This window comes from Kryptolebias marmoratus, linkage group LG12 (assembly GCF_001649575.2).
Source record: "Kryptolebias marmoratus isolate JLee-2015 linkage group LG12, ASM164957v2, whole genome shotgun sequence".
NCBI lineage: Eukaryota > Metazoa > Chordata > Actinopteri > Cyprinodontiformes > Rivulidae > Kryptolebias > Kryptolebias marmoratus.
In genome coordinates this window covers 6,925,017-6,947,444 of record NC_051441.1, presented here as the reverse complement: position 1 = coordinate 6,947,444, position 22,428 = coordinate 6,925,017, and the positions used below count along the sequence as shown (strand labels likewise).

The 22,428-nt window shown below is 36.7% G+C and overlaps 1 protein-coding gene across 1 annotated transcript in view; it reads left to right on the top strand.

Annotated features, from left to right (window-relative positions):
- Window positions 1–13,377: 13,377 nt before the first annotated feature.
- The window catches only part of hs3st4 (heparan sulfate (glucosamine) 3-O-sulfotransferase 4), an 89,212-nt gene continuing 80,161 nt past the window's right edge, over window positions 13,378–22,428 (top strand). Inside the window, exon 1 of the mRNA XM_017429297.3 lies at window positions 13,378–14,789. Within this exon, the coding sequence (XP_017284786.1) occupies window positions 14,218–14,789 (572 nt within the window). The 5' untranslated portion in view covers window positions 13,378–14,217. The remainder of the gene's footprint in view (window positions 14,790–22,428) is intronic.

Genomic DNA, 22,428 nt, shown 5'->3' with positions numbered 1-22,428 from the left:
CAGCTGCTTGCTCTGCTTTTTCTGTGGATATAAATGTGGAGACCTCCTCACAGCAGATCTGAGTCTTTAGCTTTCGAATTGGATGTATTCTCATCTTGTTACTATCCCAAATATGTTTTCTGTGCTGAGTTTCATTGTTTTTATTTTTTGTTATTTAATTTTTAAAATGATAGATGGGAGATTTTATTATGAAATGAGAGTTAACACTTTGAAAACCATATTCACTTTTTTAAATCACAAATTAATAACTGTAAAAATACAATTTTCTGCAAAAAATGCAATGTGAATGCTGTTTAAAATTGAATTGTTATCTGAACTGTTGAACTAAAAATAAGCAGAATGGAAGCTAAAATTAGGAAAACCATAGCCAAAATAAAAATAAAAAAAAATTCTACATGTATCTGTTATCACAATTCTGCAAAAGAAAAACCTTTTCTTTAGTTTTCTACATTTTATGTGGTTATTTGTTGCCATAATAGGTTTTGCAAAACACGTCTAAAACCTGTTGTGGTACATTTGTGTCATAAGCCCAGGTTTTTTGTATTTGTTTTGTAATATGATTTTGTGTATTATTGTATTGAGTGTTATTTATCTGTTTTTTTTCTTTGTTTTGTTTTGTGATCCTTTATGTTCAGCTTGTTTTCTGTCACTTGGTTTCTCTCTGTCATTGGTTATGGTTCCCAAAGTCAACCTTGCCTTCAGTTTATCATTAACACCTGTTCGTAATTTACCCATTAGCTTTTGCTGCACTCAGTCAGTAATCACCTCCCCCAGCCTACTTACTTTCCCAGTTTTCATTCAGTCATTGTTCCAGCATACTGTTTGCTCCCTAGTCTTTATACCTCCTTGGTTCAGATCTTGTTCAGGGGCACTTTGATTGGCACCCATTGGTAATAACTGTTGGAAATTGAAAGTGTGATTTTCAACTTCGACATTTGTGCAATTTTCTAACACGTCCAGGGTAATGCTCTGGTGGTCATTGTTGAGGCTTGCTGTGTCTGTATTCATAAATCCCACTCCCTTCAACAATTTTAGTTTTATTGCTACCTCATGCTAAATTGACCTAAAATATAAACTTGAGTTTTACTGCTCTATTCTCAGCTGACAACAGAGATAACGGCATATGCAAATGTATGACCAGACCTTGTTGTTTAAAAGAAAAATGGCACCACACTTTCTTTTAAAAAAAAAAATCTTACTTGCACATTAATAATTGCAAGGGTTATTGACCAAGTTGCCTAGTCCTACCCTAAAAGCCATTGCTGTGAGAAAGTGTAGAAAGTAGATTTACATATGCATGACCAGCAGAATGCAGATGTAATTCTCTGCCAGCAATATTAGGGGTGCTCGCCATTCATGGCACATGGTTTGTGAACTGTATGGCATTCTAATTTTTTTTCATTTCAGACGTATGGTGCACATTTTCTGCAGCTCAAGCCCTGGAGCCACAGACTAAATGTCTCATCTACTGCAAGAGCCAAGGCCATGTGAATAATTTGTTTGTGAAACCCATCATAAAATCAACTGGAAGTAACATGTCAACACTGACTTATGTCCTGGTGGCTCATTTTATCTTTCAACTCTAAAGAATAATAGAACCATATGGTGCATTTCCCTGTTGCTGGAATGTCTTTGTAAAAATAAAAATATTGCTGCTTTAGTGAGGATCCAAATGAACCTAATGTCCCCGGCAGCCTAAATGAGTCTGTGGTCACAGGTCACATTTGGTATATTAACACAGAGCCAGTTAACAGGTGTATCAGTATTGCAGTCATGAATTGGTAATGTTTTAATGGACAATGGCATGATTTGTACACCTGTTCCATTGAATTGCAAATATTTTTAGTCACCCATATTTGTTATTGGCCACTACTGAAAGACAAAGGCACATGATAATGTTTTTGCCCATGTCTGTGTGTGTTTGTTACCAAAAAATCTCATGAACCACAGAACAAATTTTATTGAAGCTTGCAAAATGTAATCGCTGGATGTACATCTGCAACTGATTTACTTTTGGAGTCAGCCTAATACTAGAGGGATGCCACAGACAACTGGCCTTAGAAAATACAAAAGTGGCTATAACTCGGGCAATTTTACAAAAATTGTCCTAATATTTAGTGTCGTAGTAGCTGAGATTGATCTCAAATGAATATTCTGAGTGCTATCAGATTGATCAAGATATATGTTTACGTTTTTTACTTTAAATTATTGGGGATAAACTTTGTTTGTATGTTAGTAAAATATCTATGAACCTCTGGACAGATTTTAAGGGAACTTTAAAAAAAAACATCTTTGGTTGTACATCTAGAACTGAATAACTTACGAGCCAACTCAATTCAAGATGGCCACCACATCTAATCAACATTAGGCAACACATAAACTGCTAAAGCTCTGTCAGTTTTAAGGATATTGAAATACAATTTTGTGGGGTAGTAGCTGAGAGTCATTTAAAACATATACTAGGAGGGTGATAGCTCAGAGTATTGCATGAGATTCTGCATTAGGTTATTTTAAAGGTTTGATCAAACAGCTTTCATTCTATCATTTCTCAACTTAAAATGATCTTAATCTAAAACTATGGCAAAGTCAGTGGGCCATATGCGTTCCTCCAAAGAATACTAAGACTTTAATATTAAAGTTACCCACACCTACACAGGCACAAACCAAATAAAAACAAACCTGGAAATCCACATAAAACACTCACAAAGTCTACTTTTTCTTAACAATTTGTTTTAAAGGCTTTGTATCATGGAGATATAGTATATGCATATATTCATAGTTATTTTTGTTACAATCTCTGATAACGAAATAATTGTAATTTTTTTTTTAATATTTGAGGAGGCAATTTTGATAAAAAGCCAAGTGCAAAAAAACTGGTCTCATGTTGCTTTTTATAAAGACTCTCATCCTTTTTACGGATCATTCAGATATTTTAGAAGAACAAGCTGCAAAATGCCACGTTTTGTAAGTATTCATGCTGTGCCAAGTTTTTGATGTGCTCCGCTGTGTATTTGTTTATGTCTTGGAGACAGAATATGTGATTTATAGTTAGACTGGTGGGGGTGGCAGCGAGGGAAGCTGTTATGTTCCTCCTTTGCTGCTTGTCGTGCGTCGCTGCTGTTCTTTCCAGCTTGCTGTACGTTCACCCCGATGTGCACCCTCAGGCAGTATGCCTTTCATTATTTCTTTTGAAACTTTCATCTGAAGTCTCTGAGGGATTAGCCCTCTTGATTCCTGACACAGTCAATGAAAAACAAGCCTCATATACAGGGAGGCTTACAGCCAGAGAAGCCGCACTCAGCCCTCCCCTCACATCTCAATGTGAGACTTTATAATGCTTTACACAAGAACAATCTCCTCCTATTTTAAGGTATTTTGGCACATTTATTCACTTTACAGTCTGCAATTACATTTTTTATTTTCACAAGATGTTGTTGTTGTTTTTAGTGATGCTAAATCAAATGATGGTTAACATAAAGTTGTTGTTTGTTTCACTGAACTAGAAGAAAAACATAAAAATTTGCAATATTATGCAACTATTTGGTGTTTTTAGCTGTTTTAGAGGGTGTATATTACCAACAAAGATATTTTTCCAAGCTGTTACTAACCTACCTAAGGGGATATTCATGTTTACCTGTTTTTGAAAAAAACAATATTCACTAAAACAAAATCTGGAATTTTAGTGTTTTAAAGTGAATCGCTGTGACTTTTGAATTTAAAAGGATCTTTAAATATTCATATTTCACCATATGCTCGGGGGCCAAATCGTCAGGCACAGTTAGAATTAAACAGAATGAGTGACCACAAACAGAGTAAACAGATAGAATTTCATAATCAAAAGCTTAGCGTACCTTAAGGGAATGCATATCAACTAACACTTGCATCTTAAGCTGAAAATAAATAACAGCATTATAGCCATTTTGGTCAAACCTTGACAATAACGTTATGAGCAATGTCATGCAATATCCCAATATGTCAAGATCAAAATATGTGTTGTGAATGACTCTCACATAAAATTTTAGCTCAATATCTGAAATTTTAACTGAGTTATAGACATTTTTGTGATGGCTAATAATGGTTACTTCTGATGGCCAAGTTGAATTGGACTGACTTCAAACATTAATCAGTTGTAGATGCACATCCGATAATTACTTTCTGGAAATTTCATTAAAATTTGTCCAAGGGTTCATGCAGTGGTTTGATAACAGACAGGCACATGAACACAGTAACACACATGGGCAACAACATTATTGTCTGCTTTCGCCTTTTGGGAGCTGGTGATAATAATTTGTATGTGCCCCAAAAGTATAAATGCTTCTAAACTTGAAACAATTGTGATTATGTTGTTATATTTACAAATCACATGTCCCCTTTCCAGTTATTAAAGGTTTACTTATAAAAAAAAAAAGTTTCATCATAAAAGGTTTACTGAAAACTACTTTGAATGTGGTCCCAAAAAGTAGAAAAAAATGAAAACTTGTATATGGCTTTTCACAAGCATGAGAACACGTTTCTGGACCCTTTTTAAGTGAAAAGTTTGGATGCTTTTGCATTTCAAATGGTTTGTCAAAATATGACAGAACAATAATAATGTGTCTGCCTTCAGGACTCTGATTGGAAGCAATCAATAAATGTCACAGTTCATAGCTGAAGGAAGTACGAGAATAAACAAGGGGGTATAACTCACTAAAAAAGGAGAAAAAAACATTAAGAAAACAAAAAAATAGAAAAAATAAATATGGGTGTTGTGATTAGAGCTGTCAAGTCAGAGCATGAAGGTTTGCAAGTTCAAAAACTGTCTATGGTCTGTCTGTGTGGAGTTCCTGTGTGCATGCATGAGTTCTTTCCAGGAATTCTGCTTCCTCCCACAGATAAATGGCAATTCTAAATTGTCCCTTGGTGTGAGAGAGAGCATGAATGGTTGTCTGTCTTGCTTGCCTATGTGGCCCTGTGATGGACTTGTGACCTGACTGGGGTGTACCCTGACTCTTACCCAGTGACTGTAGGAGATGGGCACCAGCCCCCTGTGACCCTGAACAAAACAGCGGGTAAAGAAAATGAATGGATGGTTAATCAAGTTGGAAAGCAAAACTTAAAATAAAGCAGATAAAAGCACAATAATGAGGGTAAACAATAACAGGTTTAGTTTAGACAAAGTCAGTAAAATAGCTTACAGTAATGGAAGTAATGAGAATATGTGGGGCAGATGAAGGCCAACAAAACCTCCCCTACTGACCTACTTACAACATTTAGCTAGTTACATGTAATTGTTACAGCTACATACTAAATATAAATCTAAATGCTAAATGTTAAATCTAAATGTTAAATGTTAAATCTAAATGTTGTAAAAAGTGACATCAGAAAATCAACACTACATTTTTAAACAATGTTTGAAGCTAAATGTGACAAAATTTAGGCATGAATTTTTAGCACAAGCTCCTTTACAAACGGCGCCCCATAGAGAACATGGCATTAGAAACCAAATAACAAGGTCAAAACAAGAACATAAAGCTCCACAGATCAGGATATTAAACCAGTATAGGAAGAATTCTATCCAAAAATACAACTCAAGGTCAAAGTTTTGTCTCTTGTTTCAAGATTTTTGCCAAGTAAAAAAAAAGTGACGTGTTTATGAGCAAGATCAGTGATAGCAGGCAAAAATGTTGCAATTTTCCCTCTGTATGCTGTAAAAGCTCTGAGTTATTAAATCACGTTCCTCTGGGGTTTACACGCTGTGTGATGACGCACTCCCTCCTTTGAGCTTACTTTTGTCAGCAGTTTCATTACTTTGCACTTTGCTACTAAGCAGGTGGAGCTAATCTATCTAGTTTGCCCTTCAGTTATGGTTTACTGTCCATGAGACTGGACACAAGTGTCTCCAATAATCCCTTAATTAGGCAATGATGGACTGTTCATTTAGTATGCAAAGCTGCAAATCTTCCTGTATACTGAGCGGAGTCCTCTGCAGTCATACGGAGGCCAATGCTAATGATCTCAGCAAGTGGCAGCAATCCATTGGAGCGCTGCAGCAAGTGCACATTAATCTTAAGGGTGATCCAGTTGATGAATGACCCCGGCCCAGAAGCCCTGGCAGATCCCACCTTAATTATGCTGAGAGAGCCACACCTGGGAGACACCGAGGGACAATGCTAACTCAGGAACAACGACTCAGGAGGCAGCCTGCTCCATGCAGATCAGTCCGAGCTTCACCATGTCACCTCTGTGAAAGAGAACCCTTAAAGCAAGTTCACTGAGGATATTACTGCTGTAAGTGACATGCTGTGTATCAAGCAAGTCACTGTCATTAGTTTAAGACACCCAATTGACAGCTCATTAGAGAAAGTGACTTTTAATCCAGACTCAAATAAAAGCCATTTAAAATGTTGCTTTTTTTCTGTGCCGATGCTTCCAACAGAACATTTTTACCTCTGCCCTAATTGAACCCCATCATCTGGCTGTGCTCTGACTTGTTTAAAGAGAAAAAAAATGGCTCAAAGCACAGCAGGCCAAGAGTTGCATCAGTCTAACATCAACACCCTGAAGATAACACACTGGCACAATGAGAGTAAGAGCGAAAAAGGGAGTGCAATCAAAAAGCATGAGTAAACAGTTTGAGGAAATGGGAAGAACAAACTAATTCTTCCATAAACATTACACAAAAAAAACACTGACATCCTCTTCTCAGTTTACTTCTACAAAATTCCCTGTTCTTTATAGAATATTGAACTTGTTTGTGGTTTATATTGAAAAGCCAGAGTCACTGACAGAGTCAATGTCTGTCTGTCTGTCTGTCTATCTATATATTTATCCATCCATCCATCCATTCATCCATCCATCCATCCATCCATCTACCCATCCAAGCTAACAGGCTACTTGCTAATACACAAATATTTAACAAACTGATCTGGCGTCATCCATGAACAACAAAGTTTGGAACCAAAAGGTCAGCTTAAAACGGGACAAAGCCCACAGGAGTTCTCTTAAGGACCAGCTGGATTTAATACACATCCATCACTTTTTATCATCTAATTAGTCTACAGTGAGGCAGTCTGAGCACCATTGGAAGAAGGCAGAAGTATTGATCAAGTAAAGGATAGTATCTATCATTTCACCCCAGCATTGACCCTGCAGCCACTTAAAAACAGGGAAGACAATACCGCTGTAAGCAACAAGGGATTTGATTCATGAATGCTTTACAAAGCATTTTGCTTGCACCACTCGCAAATGGACTTGTTGTTCTGACTACACAAGTACAAGGCTAATAAACAAAACCAGACAAACTAAAAACTCTTCATTTTTTACATAAAGAGGTATAAGGCTCACAACAAAAGTGTTAAACATTCATGTTTAGTAGTCTCAAAGTGTTGCATGAAAAAAGATGTTCCTATCAAACTGAAAAAGGAAACAAATCTTGCAGTGCAGGTACTTTGTTTCAGCGGAGTTGTGTCCATCTTGAATCATGCTGCCTTTTGCTTTTAGTGTAAAATAATTCTGCCCTTGATGTTGTTTGAAACACCCACACTCACATCAAAAGGTATGTTACTTGGCCGTGGTGTAAAGCAGTATAGGTGGGACACGCATTTGCATGTTGTTTTTTATGTTTATACATCCCAGATTCTGTTTATATGGAAGCCCCCCCAGGCTACTGGTCTCTCATGGATGTAATTCATGAATTTGTTTGGCCCTCATAATGAATTTGCCAAACATGAGATGAATCCTACATGAGGGAAAATGTAATGATGATTTGCCACCTTTAATGTAGCCAATAAAGGTCCATTGTGTTTTTTTGTATTTGACAGTCTGTGCGCTACAATGTTATTTTACATTAACATAAAAATGATCGTTTCTTGCCTATTTTTTTTTGTCAGGTCAAATAAAAGAATACTTTAGTCATGCCTTCAAGTGCTACTCAAACATATTTCCCTCATGAATTTTGTTTTCATTATTAAATTTGGAGAACAAAATTCTACTGAACCTGAAAAAGGCACTATAAAGTTTAAAGTGCTGCCACTTTTCTGATAGTTTTTCACTTTAGAAAGTTTTCTGTGAGAAATGGAATTGATGCAGACACCTTTTTCATGATTGTGAAGCAAATGAGCTTTTGAGAGATGGCATAAAAAAAACCAAAATGATCTTTTTAGGTCACTTATTTTTTGAGTGAGGATTGTTGTCATTTGCAGCTAAAAGAAAAATGTTTTTGCCCGCCACTGATAGTGAATGTTTTTATCTGTGTCTGTGTGTGTGTGCTTATGTTTGTTTGACTTTTAGCAAAATTTCTCATGAACCACAGGACAAATTTTATTGAAACTTGCAAAAATAATTATGAAATTTGTAGTGGTAGTAGCTGAGAGTTATTCAGAACACATACTCTGAGCATAACATTTGGAAATATTGCATGAAATTGTGCATGCTGTTATTTTAAAGGTTTGACAGACTTGCCAGCTCCATTCTTTCTTAACATAAGATGATCTTGTCTAATACTTTGGGATGAAAGCTGGCGAATGATATGCATTCCTTCAAGGATTACTAGGGCTTTAATTTATTTTCTTTAGTTGCTTAGCTGTGTCATTGTACAGAGTTATTTAACAAATTATTTATATTGATATATTAATGGTACCTGTCATTTCTTCAAAAATTGGCAATGAAATTTTTTAGGGATATATCCAAGTAGTTGATTTCAGGAATATGTCCATGGTGCACTGACTTATAATACAGTGAGCATTCTGCATGTCTGTACCTGCCAAAACCTCCACATAGTGACTGTTTGTCTCAGCTCCACCAGAAATACTCAGCCGTTGTCAGAGTTCAGAATCAGGTCATTTCATAGCAGAAGACCCAAATCTCAAAGGTGGTGCAGCAGCTCCTGAGCTGTAACTATATTGAGAGAGTGCCACAGGGCTGATGCATTTTACACTGACAGCGCAGGTACATCGTGTTTGTTGCACCTTACAAACTTGGACAGGAATCGTATGACAGTCTTTGGGGGGTTTACCTCTTTGTAATCTTCTTTCTGTTGCATGTTCTGATTCTGAATCACATGCTGAAGGAAATCTGTTGCCACATTAATTCACCATTTCCATTTCAATGAGGGGGAAGATGTTGTTTAGGATGCTAATTGCCTCCAGGTGAACTAGATTCCATCTCTACAACAAAAACTGCTGACCAATGCATGCAGTGTAACTATATATATCTGTTGCCTGTTCATTTTTTTTTACTAAAATGTAACAGTGCTGATAAGAAAATAGCATGAACCATGTGTATAATTGTATTCTGTATATGAAGGTTTCTGCCTTATTTACATTTAAAATTAAAGACTTAGCATTCCTTAAAGGGACACTTATCATCCGCTGCCTTTCTTAGGTTTAGACTAAGATCATCTTATGTTTAGAAATTCTGTAGCCATCTTGGAGAAACCTTGAAAAGAATATTATGTGCAATTTCATGCATTATTCCAATATCTCAAGTGATGTGTTAGCGCTTGTAGTATGAGTTGGAGATTACTGTCAGCTACCACCACTCCAAAGTTTAGCTCAATATCTGTAACATTCACTGAGTTTTCACCATTTTTGTTCTTTTAAGGTTGATTTGATGTTGAGGTTATCTTGAATTGGTTTAACTCCAAAAGTTAATCAGTTATAGATGTTCATTACTTTCTGAAAGTTTGATTAAAATCTGTTCTGTGATACATTAGACTTTTTGCTAGAAGTACAGACAAATGAACACATGCAGACACATAGAAAAAAACATTATCACTCTGTCTTTGCCTTCAGCGGAAGGCAATAACAAATTAGACAAACAGTTGGATACTGTTACAGTATAAAAATGGAGAAAACTACAATTGCATGGGGACAGCAGACATACTGGAAAGCTGAGACACATTTTTAATTTCAGATGTTATCCAGGAACTGTCAGGTAGTGATTTTAAACCGTATCAAATCCTTCAAAGAGCCGTTGCCCCCAGGTGCGGATTTTTTTTCCTTTCATCACAAGTAACTGAATCTTTTTGCAACCAGGTAGTTGTCTGGCCTTGAACTTGACTTCAGTGAACACGGTTTTCTCTGAGTGACTGCTTATTTGTAAATGCAAATAGACTCATTCTTCCCACTGAGCGTGCTCGAGGACAGACAATGTCTGAGCGATTTATGAATGACCGAGATAACAGACACAACAAAGGGAAGATAGAACGGCTCAATACATTTTCTCTTGTGCTCAGATTGTAATTTATCACCACCGCAGAGTAACGGCAGCCATCTTAATACCATTCACTTGTATTATTAACACTGAAGCATTTTGTTGTAACAGCTTCACAACCAGGCTTTCTGAGCATGCTCAGAACTCTCTGACAGGGTGACTCTTAGACAGGTAGTCTGATGACAACAGGACTTTTCAAACGTGGCAGTTGGTGTTAGAGAGCTCTCTTCTTCTCCAAGTGGCAATTTATGAATACAACAATTTCAACAAACCCATTGAGCTCTCCTACGCTCTCTTGACTGCAAAACACCCAGTAACCATTGTGCTCCAAACACTTGCCCGTGCTCTCCTCCCACTCACCCAGTCACCTGCATCGCTACATTAAGCTCTGGTTTGACAATTATGAAATATTTCAAAATGAGACATTGACTTGGAACAAAAACACGGAACACTTAGTATATTTTTTAAAAAATGTGATCCTGTTTTGAATTAGCTTTCTGCCAAAAATGTAGATTATTGTCCACAGAAACCAGAAGATATTTGCAGCTAATTTTTAAAAGGGCAACTTATATTGGCAATAAGATGCTTTAATTTTATGCACAATAGCTTAGGCTGCTGCTTTTTTTTCACACGTGGATCTGAAAAGCAACATGACTGTAAAGACATTTGGGGTCAAAATGACAAACCTGGTTAAAGCAGGTTTATTATTCTCCATATTTTAGTTGCAAGTATGTTCTGTACAAACTTCAGATGAAATTTTAAGGGTCCTAAAGGGATAGTCTGGTAACATTTTAATCTATGTTCTGTCAAATAATTATCAATAGTTACTACCTTAGCAGCTGTGACATCAGTCATAGAGCACAGAGTGTGGAGAAAAGGGCAAAAGTCTTTGCCCAGGTTGGGCTTAGGCTAGCCAAATCCATGATCAAAAAACAACTCTTTCCAAAAACCAATATACCAGTGTGAAAGAATGCTACATTACTTAATACTAAACCTCCACAGATTTGCATAACACCATTTCTTTAGTTTGTTTTATAAGCCTGAAAAGTGATACAAAACTATGCCTCTAGGGTAGTTTCTAACAGTTTTTGTTTGATTTTCTTAGCTTGTTATTTTTATGACTTAAAACCTGACAGCATTTGAACACCAAAAATGTCCTTGTAACATTATCACAGTGCAACCAGAATGATAAATTTGCAGTGGGTCACACAGCAAACAATGAGCATAAACCCCTAAAAGCCCAATATCCTTAACTGTTCCTGATTCTTATTTAATATTATTAAAAATGTCTAAAAATCGTCTTCAATGGCTTCAAAATGTTGTGCACAGGAAGGTCATTTTCTCTATATAAACCTTGCAAATTCACAGATTTTTTATGATTTGATAGAAGTGTGCTTGCTGAATGCTGAATAAGTTGGTATGGTGTCCTTTGCTAAAAGAAATATTTATAAAATATTATTCACTTCACCTCTGGTTTACATACATTCCCAGCCACCTTCACGCATTTACAAATGACAAATATATTCAAGCAAAATATCCATATAAATATTTCCCTACTGCAACCCACAGAACTTTAAAAATAGTGGGGTTATTTTCTTTTTTTTTCTTTTTCTTTCCAGGAGAACTGGGCACTGCAAATGATTTGTGACTGATTACTTATTGTGGTGATGGCTCTCCTGGTGTGTGATGAATTAGATTCTCTAATACATGGAGACTTGTTGGTGACATGCAATTTTTAGATCATCATACTGTGGAAACAAAGTGTACAAGTTAAGGTCCACTGAATATTCCAGTCAGTAATTACAGTCTGCACCCATAAATGTACAATAAATTCAGTGTTTGATACATCTAAGCAGCAGCGTGGTGCAGAATGTGTGATATTTGCTTGCCACTGTGTCTACATGTGTTTGTTTGTAGCCTTAGTATCGCATGAACTACTAGAAAAATTTAGTGAAACTCTCAGAAAGTAATCATATAGCAGGAATCAATGTACAGAAAGCAATTGATATACAACTACAACTCATCTGGAGTCAACCCAGCTCAAGATGACCACCACAGCTAATCAAACTCAGCAAACACAAACATGGCTATAACTCAGTCAATTTTAGATACAATGAGCTAAATTTAGGTATAATAATGGCTGAGAATGATTCCCAACACATACTAAAAGCATTAACTGACTGTAACACATATGTTTTTAGAATTCTGTCATTTGCTATTACTGTCAACAGTGTCTGACTGTTGGCAAAATATCTTACAAACCACTTGACAGATTTTAATGAGACTCTAAGAAAGTAATTATTAGGTAGTCACTTACAACTGCTTAAATTTTGGAGACAACCCAATTCAAGATGGCCGCCACAGCCAACTGACTTTAGGAAACAAATAATGGCTAGAACTCAGTCATCTTTACAGATACTGAGCTAATATTTGATGTGATAGTAGCTGAGCATCATCCCCACAAGATACTTTGAGTACTACAGATTGCATGATTTTTCACTTCAACATTACTTGTTGGCATCAGCCTTGTTTTTAGTCAGCAAAATAGCCCATGAACCTCTGGATGACCTTTAAGGAAACTAACAAAAAACAATCAATGGATGTGCAACTACAACTCATTAACACTTAGAGCCAACCTAATTCAAGATGGCTGCCACTACTAATCAACCTTAACTAACATAACAATGGCTATAACTCAGTCAGTTTTACAGATAGTAGAGAGAGTCAGCCTCAACAAATACTCTAAGCACTAACACATTTCCTGAAATCTCCCAAGATCACGTGATTACACAGAGCACAAGGTTTGACCAGAACGGCTACACCCCCTTCATTTCTCAGCATAATTATCTTAATCTAAACCTCTAGTGAAAATCTGCGGGCGAAATGCATTCCTTTAAGGAATGATAGGCCTTTAACTTTGTTTATATATTTTTTTTTTTTTGCTGCATCAGCTCTCTCCTGGTCAAAGACATTTACAGAAATAAGCTTCCATCATTTTAACTTACAACACTCATAAACTGGAAGGACACTTTTTTTCCGCCGTTCTTTTTGCAATGCTCCACAAAAAACCAGCAGGGAGCAGACACGAGCTTTCTCTAAAAATAACATATATCTAAATAATCTCGCTGAGATTGAGTTTAACGGGTGAACTCCATACAGTGTAAATTAATTCATGTTGTGATCAGCTCTGACACATCCCAGCAGCGGGAGTCTGTAATCTCTGCCAGCCCTCCCAGGAATGAGGAAAATCCTCCCTCTTCACACAACTATCCGAGACGGAGGGAATCTGACGTTTCTAGCCCTGTTTGTGCGCGCGGACCTGAGGAAATGTGGGTGTACTCTCACTATAGTTGTGCTGTGAGGCTCCAGCTCAGATGAGCTCACACAGCCGATGCGCACATCGTAAGATCCGACCAATGTGAGAAGGCGTAAAAGACATCGAGCCTGGTTTAGTCAGTGGGAAGTGTGGATGCTTTTTTGTGCAAAAGGCTGTCGACTCTTTTTTTTCTCAACACAAAGTAAACAAATGTTTTCCATTTGTTGGAAAGACTCAGAGGATCTGTAGGTTATCTGGCTGCATGGAAATCCACTCTTTGAATCGCAGACGGGACTGAGCGGCTGAGGAAGAGGAAACGTACTTTGGACACTCATTTTTCCCCCCTATTTTTCATAAAATGCCAAGATTTTTTCTATCATACACTGTCCACTTAAAGCCAGGCTGCTCATCTGGAAGGGCGCCAGACCACCAGCCTCTCAAATCTGCAACTTCAGTCCAATAAATTGTGACACTGTCTGTCAGATTTGGAGTAAGAAAAGAGGACGGCAGTGTTTTCTCTCGGAATATTTCCCCGCCACCCTGATCAAAGATGCCATTCGGATGGGTTGGGATGGTTTGGTCCAGCTTGATGCTTTTTTAGCTGGAGCAGCGGCTGATAGTGACTGATTCTTACTGTTGATTTTGTCCATGCAAGACTCGGGGTGGAAACATGTCTGGCCACTTCTTTGAGAGGATCCCTGCTGTCAGAGATGGCATCTTGGTCCAGTACCTCGGTTTTCACCTCTAAAGTGCCCCGGAAAATCTTATTCATGTTCACCCTCTCCCTTTCTGTCACCTACTTGTTTTACAGCTTGATGAGCTGCTACAACTCGCTGCAGTTTCCTCTGCAAGAGAACTACGTGTATCAGGGGAGGCTGGTGACAGAGGATACAACTTTTGTGACTCTGAGGGAGAAACTTTACTCGGCCTCGCAGGGTTTCGTGGAGTTCACCGAGGCTGAGGGGACGACCTCGTCCCCCACCGTGAAGGGCCATGCCGGGGCCGAACAGAGGACAGTGGAGTGGATTAGGACGCAGGCGTCTCCAACGCCGGCGCTGGAGAGGGACCGCCAGGAGATCAGCACCACGGACAGCGAACTCAGGGTGAACTGCACCTCGGATTATGGCGAGAAGAAGCTTCCCCAAGCCATCATCATCGGCGTGAAGAAAGGGGGGACCCGAGCCCTGCTGGAAGCTCTCAGAGTGCACCCGGACGTCAGAGCCGTTGGAAACGAGCCACATTTCTTTGATAGGAACTACGAGAGGGGGCTGGACTGGTACAAGTAAGTCATCATCCCACTCCTTCTATTTATTAAAGCATGGCAAGGAAGGCTCAGTAGAAATTTCTTACTTTTGCATGCAAATTTTCTGCAACAGTGACTTCTGTCTGACTTACAAATAAACTTTAAGAAACATAGAACATCCCATTTAAACTTAATTATTGAAACTTTATTTAATCAAAAAGTCCCTTGACATCAGCATCTCTTTATCAAGGGGTGACCTTGTCAAAGATGCACATCATTACAATGTTACAGGCCAAAAATACAATTAATAAAAAAATAAAAAGTCAGCATCAGCACAAAACAAGTCTTCAGTTACAGAAGACTCCATCAGAGCTCATAATTCTCTCAACAAGATGAAAACATCAACATTTGTTTAAGTCTGAGGATTAGTTCATGAACAAGGTGCAGAAAAAAAAGAGCATGCTGTTCTACCAAGTTTGGAAAAATCCTGGGATATCTAAAAAGGAGCCAATTGGAGGACCCCAACTCATTGCAGGTTTTTGAAAAATGAATAAAGTACACAAAAGTACATAAAAATACACATGTGCTGTTGTCATGCGCTGGGCTTTAGGAAGTTCAAGAAACCAGATTCTAATATACACAATGATGCATACTATACAGTCAGTTTCTTGTGAAATGCAAAGAACTAAGATTGTACAGAATCTGGGGAATGAAGTGCAGAGGAAACAGCATGCATATAAATAATGTCACCATAGTGAAGAACATTTAAAAATGTAGGACAACTGTCTTTCTTTTAAAGTGATACTGAACATTTGGTAAAAAAATAAAAAGCTGAAAGTTCAATTGAACTTTTATTAATCATTATAAAGGTTCTCTTTGAATAATTGAAGCTCATTCTAATCTATCGTTTGTTTGTTTTTTTTTTTTGTTTTTTTTTAACCAAATGCTCAGTATCACTTTAAAAGAAGGACATATAGCCAAATACTTAAATATTTGTAGGATGATATTCTTTTGATAAGGTCTTCACCTTGGGTTAGGATTAGGTTGGTGGTACAAGAAAGAAAAAAATAATAATTGCAACTAATAAATAACTAACAAAAGGCACACAACTGATAAAACTACATGATATTGGATACAAGAGTGATAAAAAAGGGGAAAATGCAGTAGTCATTATTTTAAGCATGACAACATATTTAAATAGTTACCAACTGTTTATAGATCAAGAAAAGAGTTGATGTAATATTCCTGACTTCAGCCTAGATGTGAGTTGCACAATAAGGAAAAGCTGACTGTTCAAGCCTTTTAAAAAGATTCACTTTCCCAATGGTTAATAAACAGAATTTTTTTTATTTGACATTTTATGTAATCAGAAGACAAAAAAGCACACAGTTGTTAGGTTGTTCTCATTTGAAAATCCCTTTCTTCAATTCATAAATTCTGAGTAATATGTAGAAAAAGTACTGTATTTTCTGAGTAGATTTCAGCTTTTACTATTATTCAAGACAAGACAAGCTAAATACAGCATGAAGACTCAAAAAGGAAGTGTACAGTTTAAAGAACTGAAAGCCTTATTGATGCCTGCTTCTGAGTTTCTTGTCCTTCAGAAGAAAGCTGCATTTTATTTTGCAAATTTCATTGAAATTTTTTTAATTCACAGAGTCAAATAAAAAGTATTATACTTTTAGTTACAGTGTATTTATAAAAAAATGAGTATTTGTATTTTCACATCAGAAACTAGTTTTTGTGGTATTTTTTATTACTCACAATTATGTCCATATGCAAAGAGCTATGAATACATGTAAGAGAGGAACAATCTTTTTTTAAGTCTTCCTCTTTATGTGATGAATTGTATTTAAAATTATGGATATCAAATTATATTTATGGCCAGGTTTTTCTTAAAAAGATATCATTAATCTCAATGACAGTTTTGCCTGGATAAGAAAGAGATATATACAGTATTTGGTGATTTTTGAGACATCATAGTTTGGACAAGAGTATTGTGATGTAATTCAAAGCATTTATGTAAAAGAGAGGACATCCTTTTCCTGCTGCTGATTAGATTTGATTTCAAAAGTCCGTCTCTTTCTAGAGCATTTAATTTACCCCAATTATTCTCTTAAACACAGAATCAAAATATGTGGCACGTCTATATGTGCAGAACTTGTTGAATGAGTTGTCTCTCAGCGTCGGGTCTGGTTTTCCAACCTTTTTTGAACTGTTTACGCCACCTTTCATGTGTCTGATAATTGACATCCGCTTTGACTCCAAGTTCATTAGTTGTACATCACTAATGTGTTTATAGGAAGGAAGAAAAAAAAATCAATCTGGGTGGCTCATTCATGGTCAGTTGGTCATGGCTCATTTAGGTGTTGCTCTCATAATATTGTTTAACCAGGGGAATTTTCTAATGGAGTCAATGAGCTGATGAGAATGATGCTGGTTCAAAGTCCCTTCTGTTCCTTTGTAGAACTTAGTTTGTTATGCCGGCGTTTGGGTTGTGGAACATCTGCTTTCATCTTGCTGCACAGACATGGGAGCACTCGGCTGTTCATTTAGCCTGTGCTAATGCAAGCTGTTTCATTATGCTTACGGTGAAAGGCTCATTAGACAGGAGGGTGACATGTTTACATAAATAATAATAAATGTGCCTGTTGGTTTTCGGGTCCCTGGGCTTAAAAGTTTCTGAATGATTATTCATTTTACATCTGACATTGTCACATTTGAAACATTCAACAAATAAATTCACTTTCAATGAGAGCATAAATACACCAAATGAAACTTTACACCAATGGAGAGACCACACCGAAGAAATATATGTATATATATATTTTCCCTGTTTAAACAATCACAGGTAGTGCTTAAATGGTTATAATGTACCAAGTCACTTGTTTTTAACTGATCTGGAATTTATTCAGCTAAAGTTGTCTCCAAATGATGCATTACACGACATCTTTCTTCTCAGCTGGTAATGCTCTGGCTAATGTGCACTTAATGGAAGTGAAATTATGATCACTTACAGATGTTTGAAACGTCGGTTGCAGTTGAATGAGACCAGTGATCTCATAAAATGTGATTCATAAATTTAGGGCTGTCTAAGTAACACCTGCTCCACATCTTGATGGGTATGATAGATAAACTGCTGGGAATACAACCTCCAGACTTCATTCACGCATGTTTGAATGCCTCTGCGGGACTGTTTTTGTGTAAGAAACACAACCTTGTTCGGTGTAAGTTTCTAATTGCAGTACACAGCCTGATAAATAAATGATTTGTCTGTGTTTGGGGGTCATTTGTTTTAGCCAGAGCAGTTTTTCATAGGAAAGTTGGAGATTAAACGGATCAGGTATTTATTTGTCTGTCGAAACCAAAACATTTTTTTCTTTTTGAACTTGTTTTGTTGACTTGCAGCACACTTTTTGTGATGACAGTGATAAATAAAACAGACTAGATATAATGAATGAGAAAAAAGACATCAACGCTGAGCATAAATAAAACTTAACTTTTGTAATTTTTCTGTTTTGTGGTTTTGTCATTTAGTTGGACAGATTGCTTCCACAGTAATTTCCCTTTAACTATTAAACCCTTACAATGGACTGAATAATTAACTGAATGGAAATTTTAAGCTATCATAAAAAACAATTTGCTATGTAATTTTAGAAAAATGCTTTCAACTCCTAACTGCAAAAATTACCTATTACTATTAGCATTATCTATGCAATTGTTATTCAGAAGGGTGTCTTTATTTTAATCTCATTGTCTAACCACAAACAAGTTATTGACATTTTAAACAGATGAAAAAATTTCCTGCAAAACATATGCTGTTTTGTATATTATATATCACACCAATGATAAGTTATTGTGAAGGAGAGCAGAAAGGAGGGAGAAATCAAGTAGACGTCTCTGTAAAATACAAAGGGGTGGGTCACCCTGAACGTAGGAGGACCTAACCTGAATGGTCATATTGGACTCACAAAACAGGGTTAGCCCAATCCACAGAGTCAGGAAATAGGTGTTCCACAAAAAAAAGACATAGCTAACATTTGCTAAGGCATAACTAGGTAATAAACAGCTAAAAAATGTAATAAATGCACCAAGCAGCTACACATCATTTGCAGCCCAGGTGACAAAGTGGCTAGCTGGGTGGCCAGATCTTGCAATTCATTTCAAGCAGCATATTAGTTGAATCAGACCCATCGACTAAACCAGCTAAACCACATGACTGAAGTAAACAAAACACAGCTGTGTCAAAGCTAAGGTCCAAATGTAATGAATAAAGCCAGTGAATCTGCTGAATATGACAAATTATAGGCTCTGTGTGAATCAGTGCGTGATTTTTGGCACCTTTAAGACTATTGAACTTTTAAGCTCTCATAACTTTATATATCAAAAAATGCAACCAAAAGCCATTCACATTGACTGTTATTCTAGATTAAATAACAAAAATGACACTTTTAATAAAGCCTTCAATGATAAATGTCAGTGTGGAATCTGTTTTTTATTTAGCTGCTTCCTCATTTGAAGCCTTAGCAAGCTACCTCTTCTTGTTTTGGAATACCTACTTTCTGACTCTGTGGATCGAGCTAATCATGTTTTGTAAGATCCACCTTCCCCCCATTCAAAGTGGACACTCCCAAATTGGGGACGACCTGCCCCTTTGTGGTTCTGCAGACTTTTTACTTGGAAAAAATTGCTTTCAGACCTTCAGTACATTTCTGTAGAACTTGAAGATGAAAATTTGACAGTTTTTTTCTCCCACATGACTGTTAGATGGAAAAGAATTTGGCATACTAAAAATGCAGAAAATCTATGAAAAAGTCTGCAGAAATATAAAAAATTTCAACAGTAGTCCAAGTTTGGGCTGGTTTGAGTTGCCATCAACATGTTGCCATCAACATATGATTGGTGGAATATTCTTTTTAACTGGGTTCAGTGTTTTCCCAGTATTTTTGAGTATACTTCAACAAGTAGTGGTGTCATTACCTCACACAGAGGACTTTCAATAGCCAATCAACACATCTAAATTTGCCTTTATTTCTAAATGAAAGAAAATGAGTCATCATTTCAAGGATTTCAATTCTTTTGAATTTGCCTTAATCTGGTGTACATGCCCACACTGCAGTAGGAAATCCTGATGCATGACAATCAATACAGTAATTTTTTTTATTTCCAGCTCTCAACTCTGTGCCGTTTATACTTTAGTGGAACAATAATGCACCTCATAAATTGTGCTAAAAAATGTCATTGATTATCAGTCACACATGAAGATATGCGCCTGCTGTAGATGATCTTTCACTGAGGAGATTTGCACCATTTAGACCAGTTTAATAAAGATCAGCTGCATCGGTGAGGTTGGCTCTTTGTTATTTCAATTTTTTACAAAATGTCAAACAATAGTGTTTGCATACATGTTAACTAATAATGTTTATATAGAGTCAAATCAAGAATCTATACACTGCTGTCAAGAAAACATGAACCATTTGTAAAAAAAAAAAAAAAACTGAAAATATTCACTTGCAGTGTTTTGTTTTCCATTTTTAAAATTACTAAATTTGACAATCTGAGCAAACTGAAAAAACATAAAAATAAAAAAATAACGACAGCAGTTTCAGCCTTTTCCCATCATTAGAACTGACACAGTTGTGAGAAGTGTCAGATTGTCCATTTTAGATTAATGTCACGTGTAAAGCACAAGTGGCCTTGATCAAATAATACAACAGAAGACAGGAGGTTTCTGAGCTGCAGAGGCTCAGTTCTGTCTGCGCTGGACAGTCAGCAACGTGTGAGAAGCTTTATTAGTCTGTTCACAAGGTGCAAGAATTGTTCTCTGCATACTGAGCAGACTAGGTCTGGAGCTATTGTGTTGAGAAATATACTTTGTAATTAAAAGGCTAAATGCAGAAGCACGAGCTCAGTTTGTGGGGAAAATCAAGGATTCCCATTCCATTATACAATACATGTATGTGTTAACATTATGATTCACGCTTTAGAGGTTGTCTGTCTGATATGAAGTGAACTGTAACACTCATTTTTGCAGAAATACAAGAACTGATAAATAAGAACTCAAAAAAAATTTGTTTGAAATTGATCAAAATTCAATAAATTGTAATAAAAATTTATATATAATCAAAGAAAAAAAATTGCATTTTGCAAATTTGCAAAATGTTGTATTTTAAATGCACCTGTCCTCACATTTGAAAATAAGTTCCCTTTTACACTTTGCGTTGGATATTTAATTCTGCTCCTAAAAAACTGGCCAAAAGATGAACATTACCTTTCACCCATAAAGTTTCTTAAGTGGATGTAAAAGCTGATTCATGTACCAAACATCATGAAATCATTGGTACTATAATAGACTTGAAACTTAAAAGTAAGGGTGAGCAGAAGGAAATACAACATTCTGTGGCAAGAGTATAGATCTTACATAATAAAAATACAGAACTTGTAAAAACTAAAGTTATACTAGAATTTTTCAGGCCAGCATGTAAGAATATTGCTATGATTGAAAGTACAAATACTAAAAGAACTGTTATTAGAAATATCATACTGCAACAAAATTTGATTTAACAACAATAATGAACAAAAAAGATTTATCAACTTTAATAGAAACTGATTACATTAAGACAAGTGTAAGAATCTGTGATGAACAGATCACCAGTTCAATGGTCAACATGTGCTCACTTTTTGTATATCAAATTGCTTCCAAAGGAAAAAAAAAACCCACTTAAACCATAGATAAATGGGAACCTGTGAAGCAGAACCAAAGTTTTACTGAGGTTTGGAAGCTCTAATATCTCTGTGTTATTAAAATGACACTTTAACCCCTTTGCAATAAAAGCCAAAAGGATGTTCCCATAAATCTTGGAGGAGATGCTGTTACCCTTTCAGTGCTGAATCCCTGAGCTAAGACAGCAGTCAGCGATAGTGTTCACCCCCCATGATGATTAGTTACGGCAGACTTTGGGTTTTATTTCAGCCGGATTTTAAAACTACTACTCTTTATTTTGTTTTCATGGCTTTTTTTATTCTATCATCTTTTATTTATGAGCAGACATGGCTTTTGTGACAAGATGTCAGAGAGAGAGAGAGAGCGAGAGTGAGTGAGAGAGAGAGAAAGAGAGCATTGCCATTTCCAAGGACTTTTTTTTTTTTGCTTTGTATGAGTTGCAATGTTCTTTAATCAATAGATCTTTCTCAGCTAAAACTTTTGGCTCAACCAAGGTCATATGATACATTCATTACTCTGCTCACATTATCAAAGAAACCCATCCTTTTTTCTCGTGAAAAAAAAGTAATTTTTTTTTTCCTTGAAATATGAAAGCCTATTCATGGCAGCAGCGTCAGTGTGTTATGACTAATTTAACTGATCTGGGTTCTTGAAGAAACAGTACGCGATGCAGCAGAGTTTTGAGAATCCACAGTCTTTATTTACGGGACTTGGTGACAGGAGGCATTTAATGGACATGCGGAGCCATGGCCAAGTCTAGCAGCAGAAAGCCTAAATCCAGCATTTATCCCATGTTTAGCCCTTCTTTCTCCTCTCTCGTCTGCTTCATGGGGCAGCTTAGCCCCCTGACTCCTGCCACCTGACTGAGAGCCCAAGACTCCACTCAGTGAGAAGATGGGAAAGAACAAGGTAAGCCAGATCCCTGTGCAGGCAGGATGCCATCACTTCCAGCTG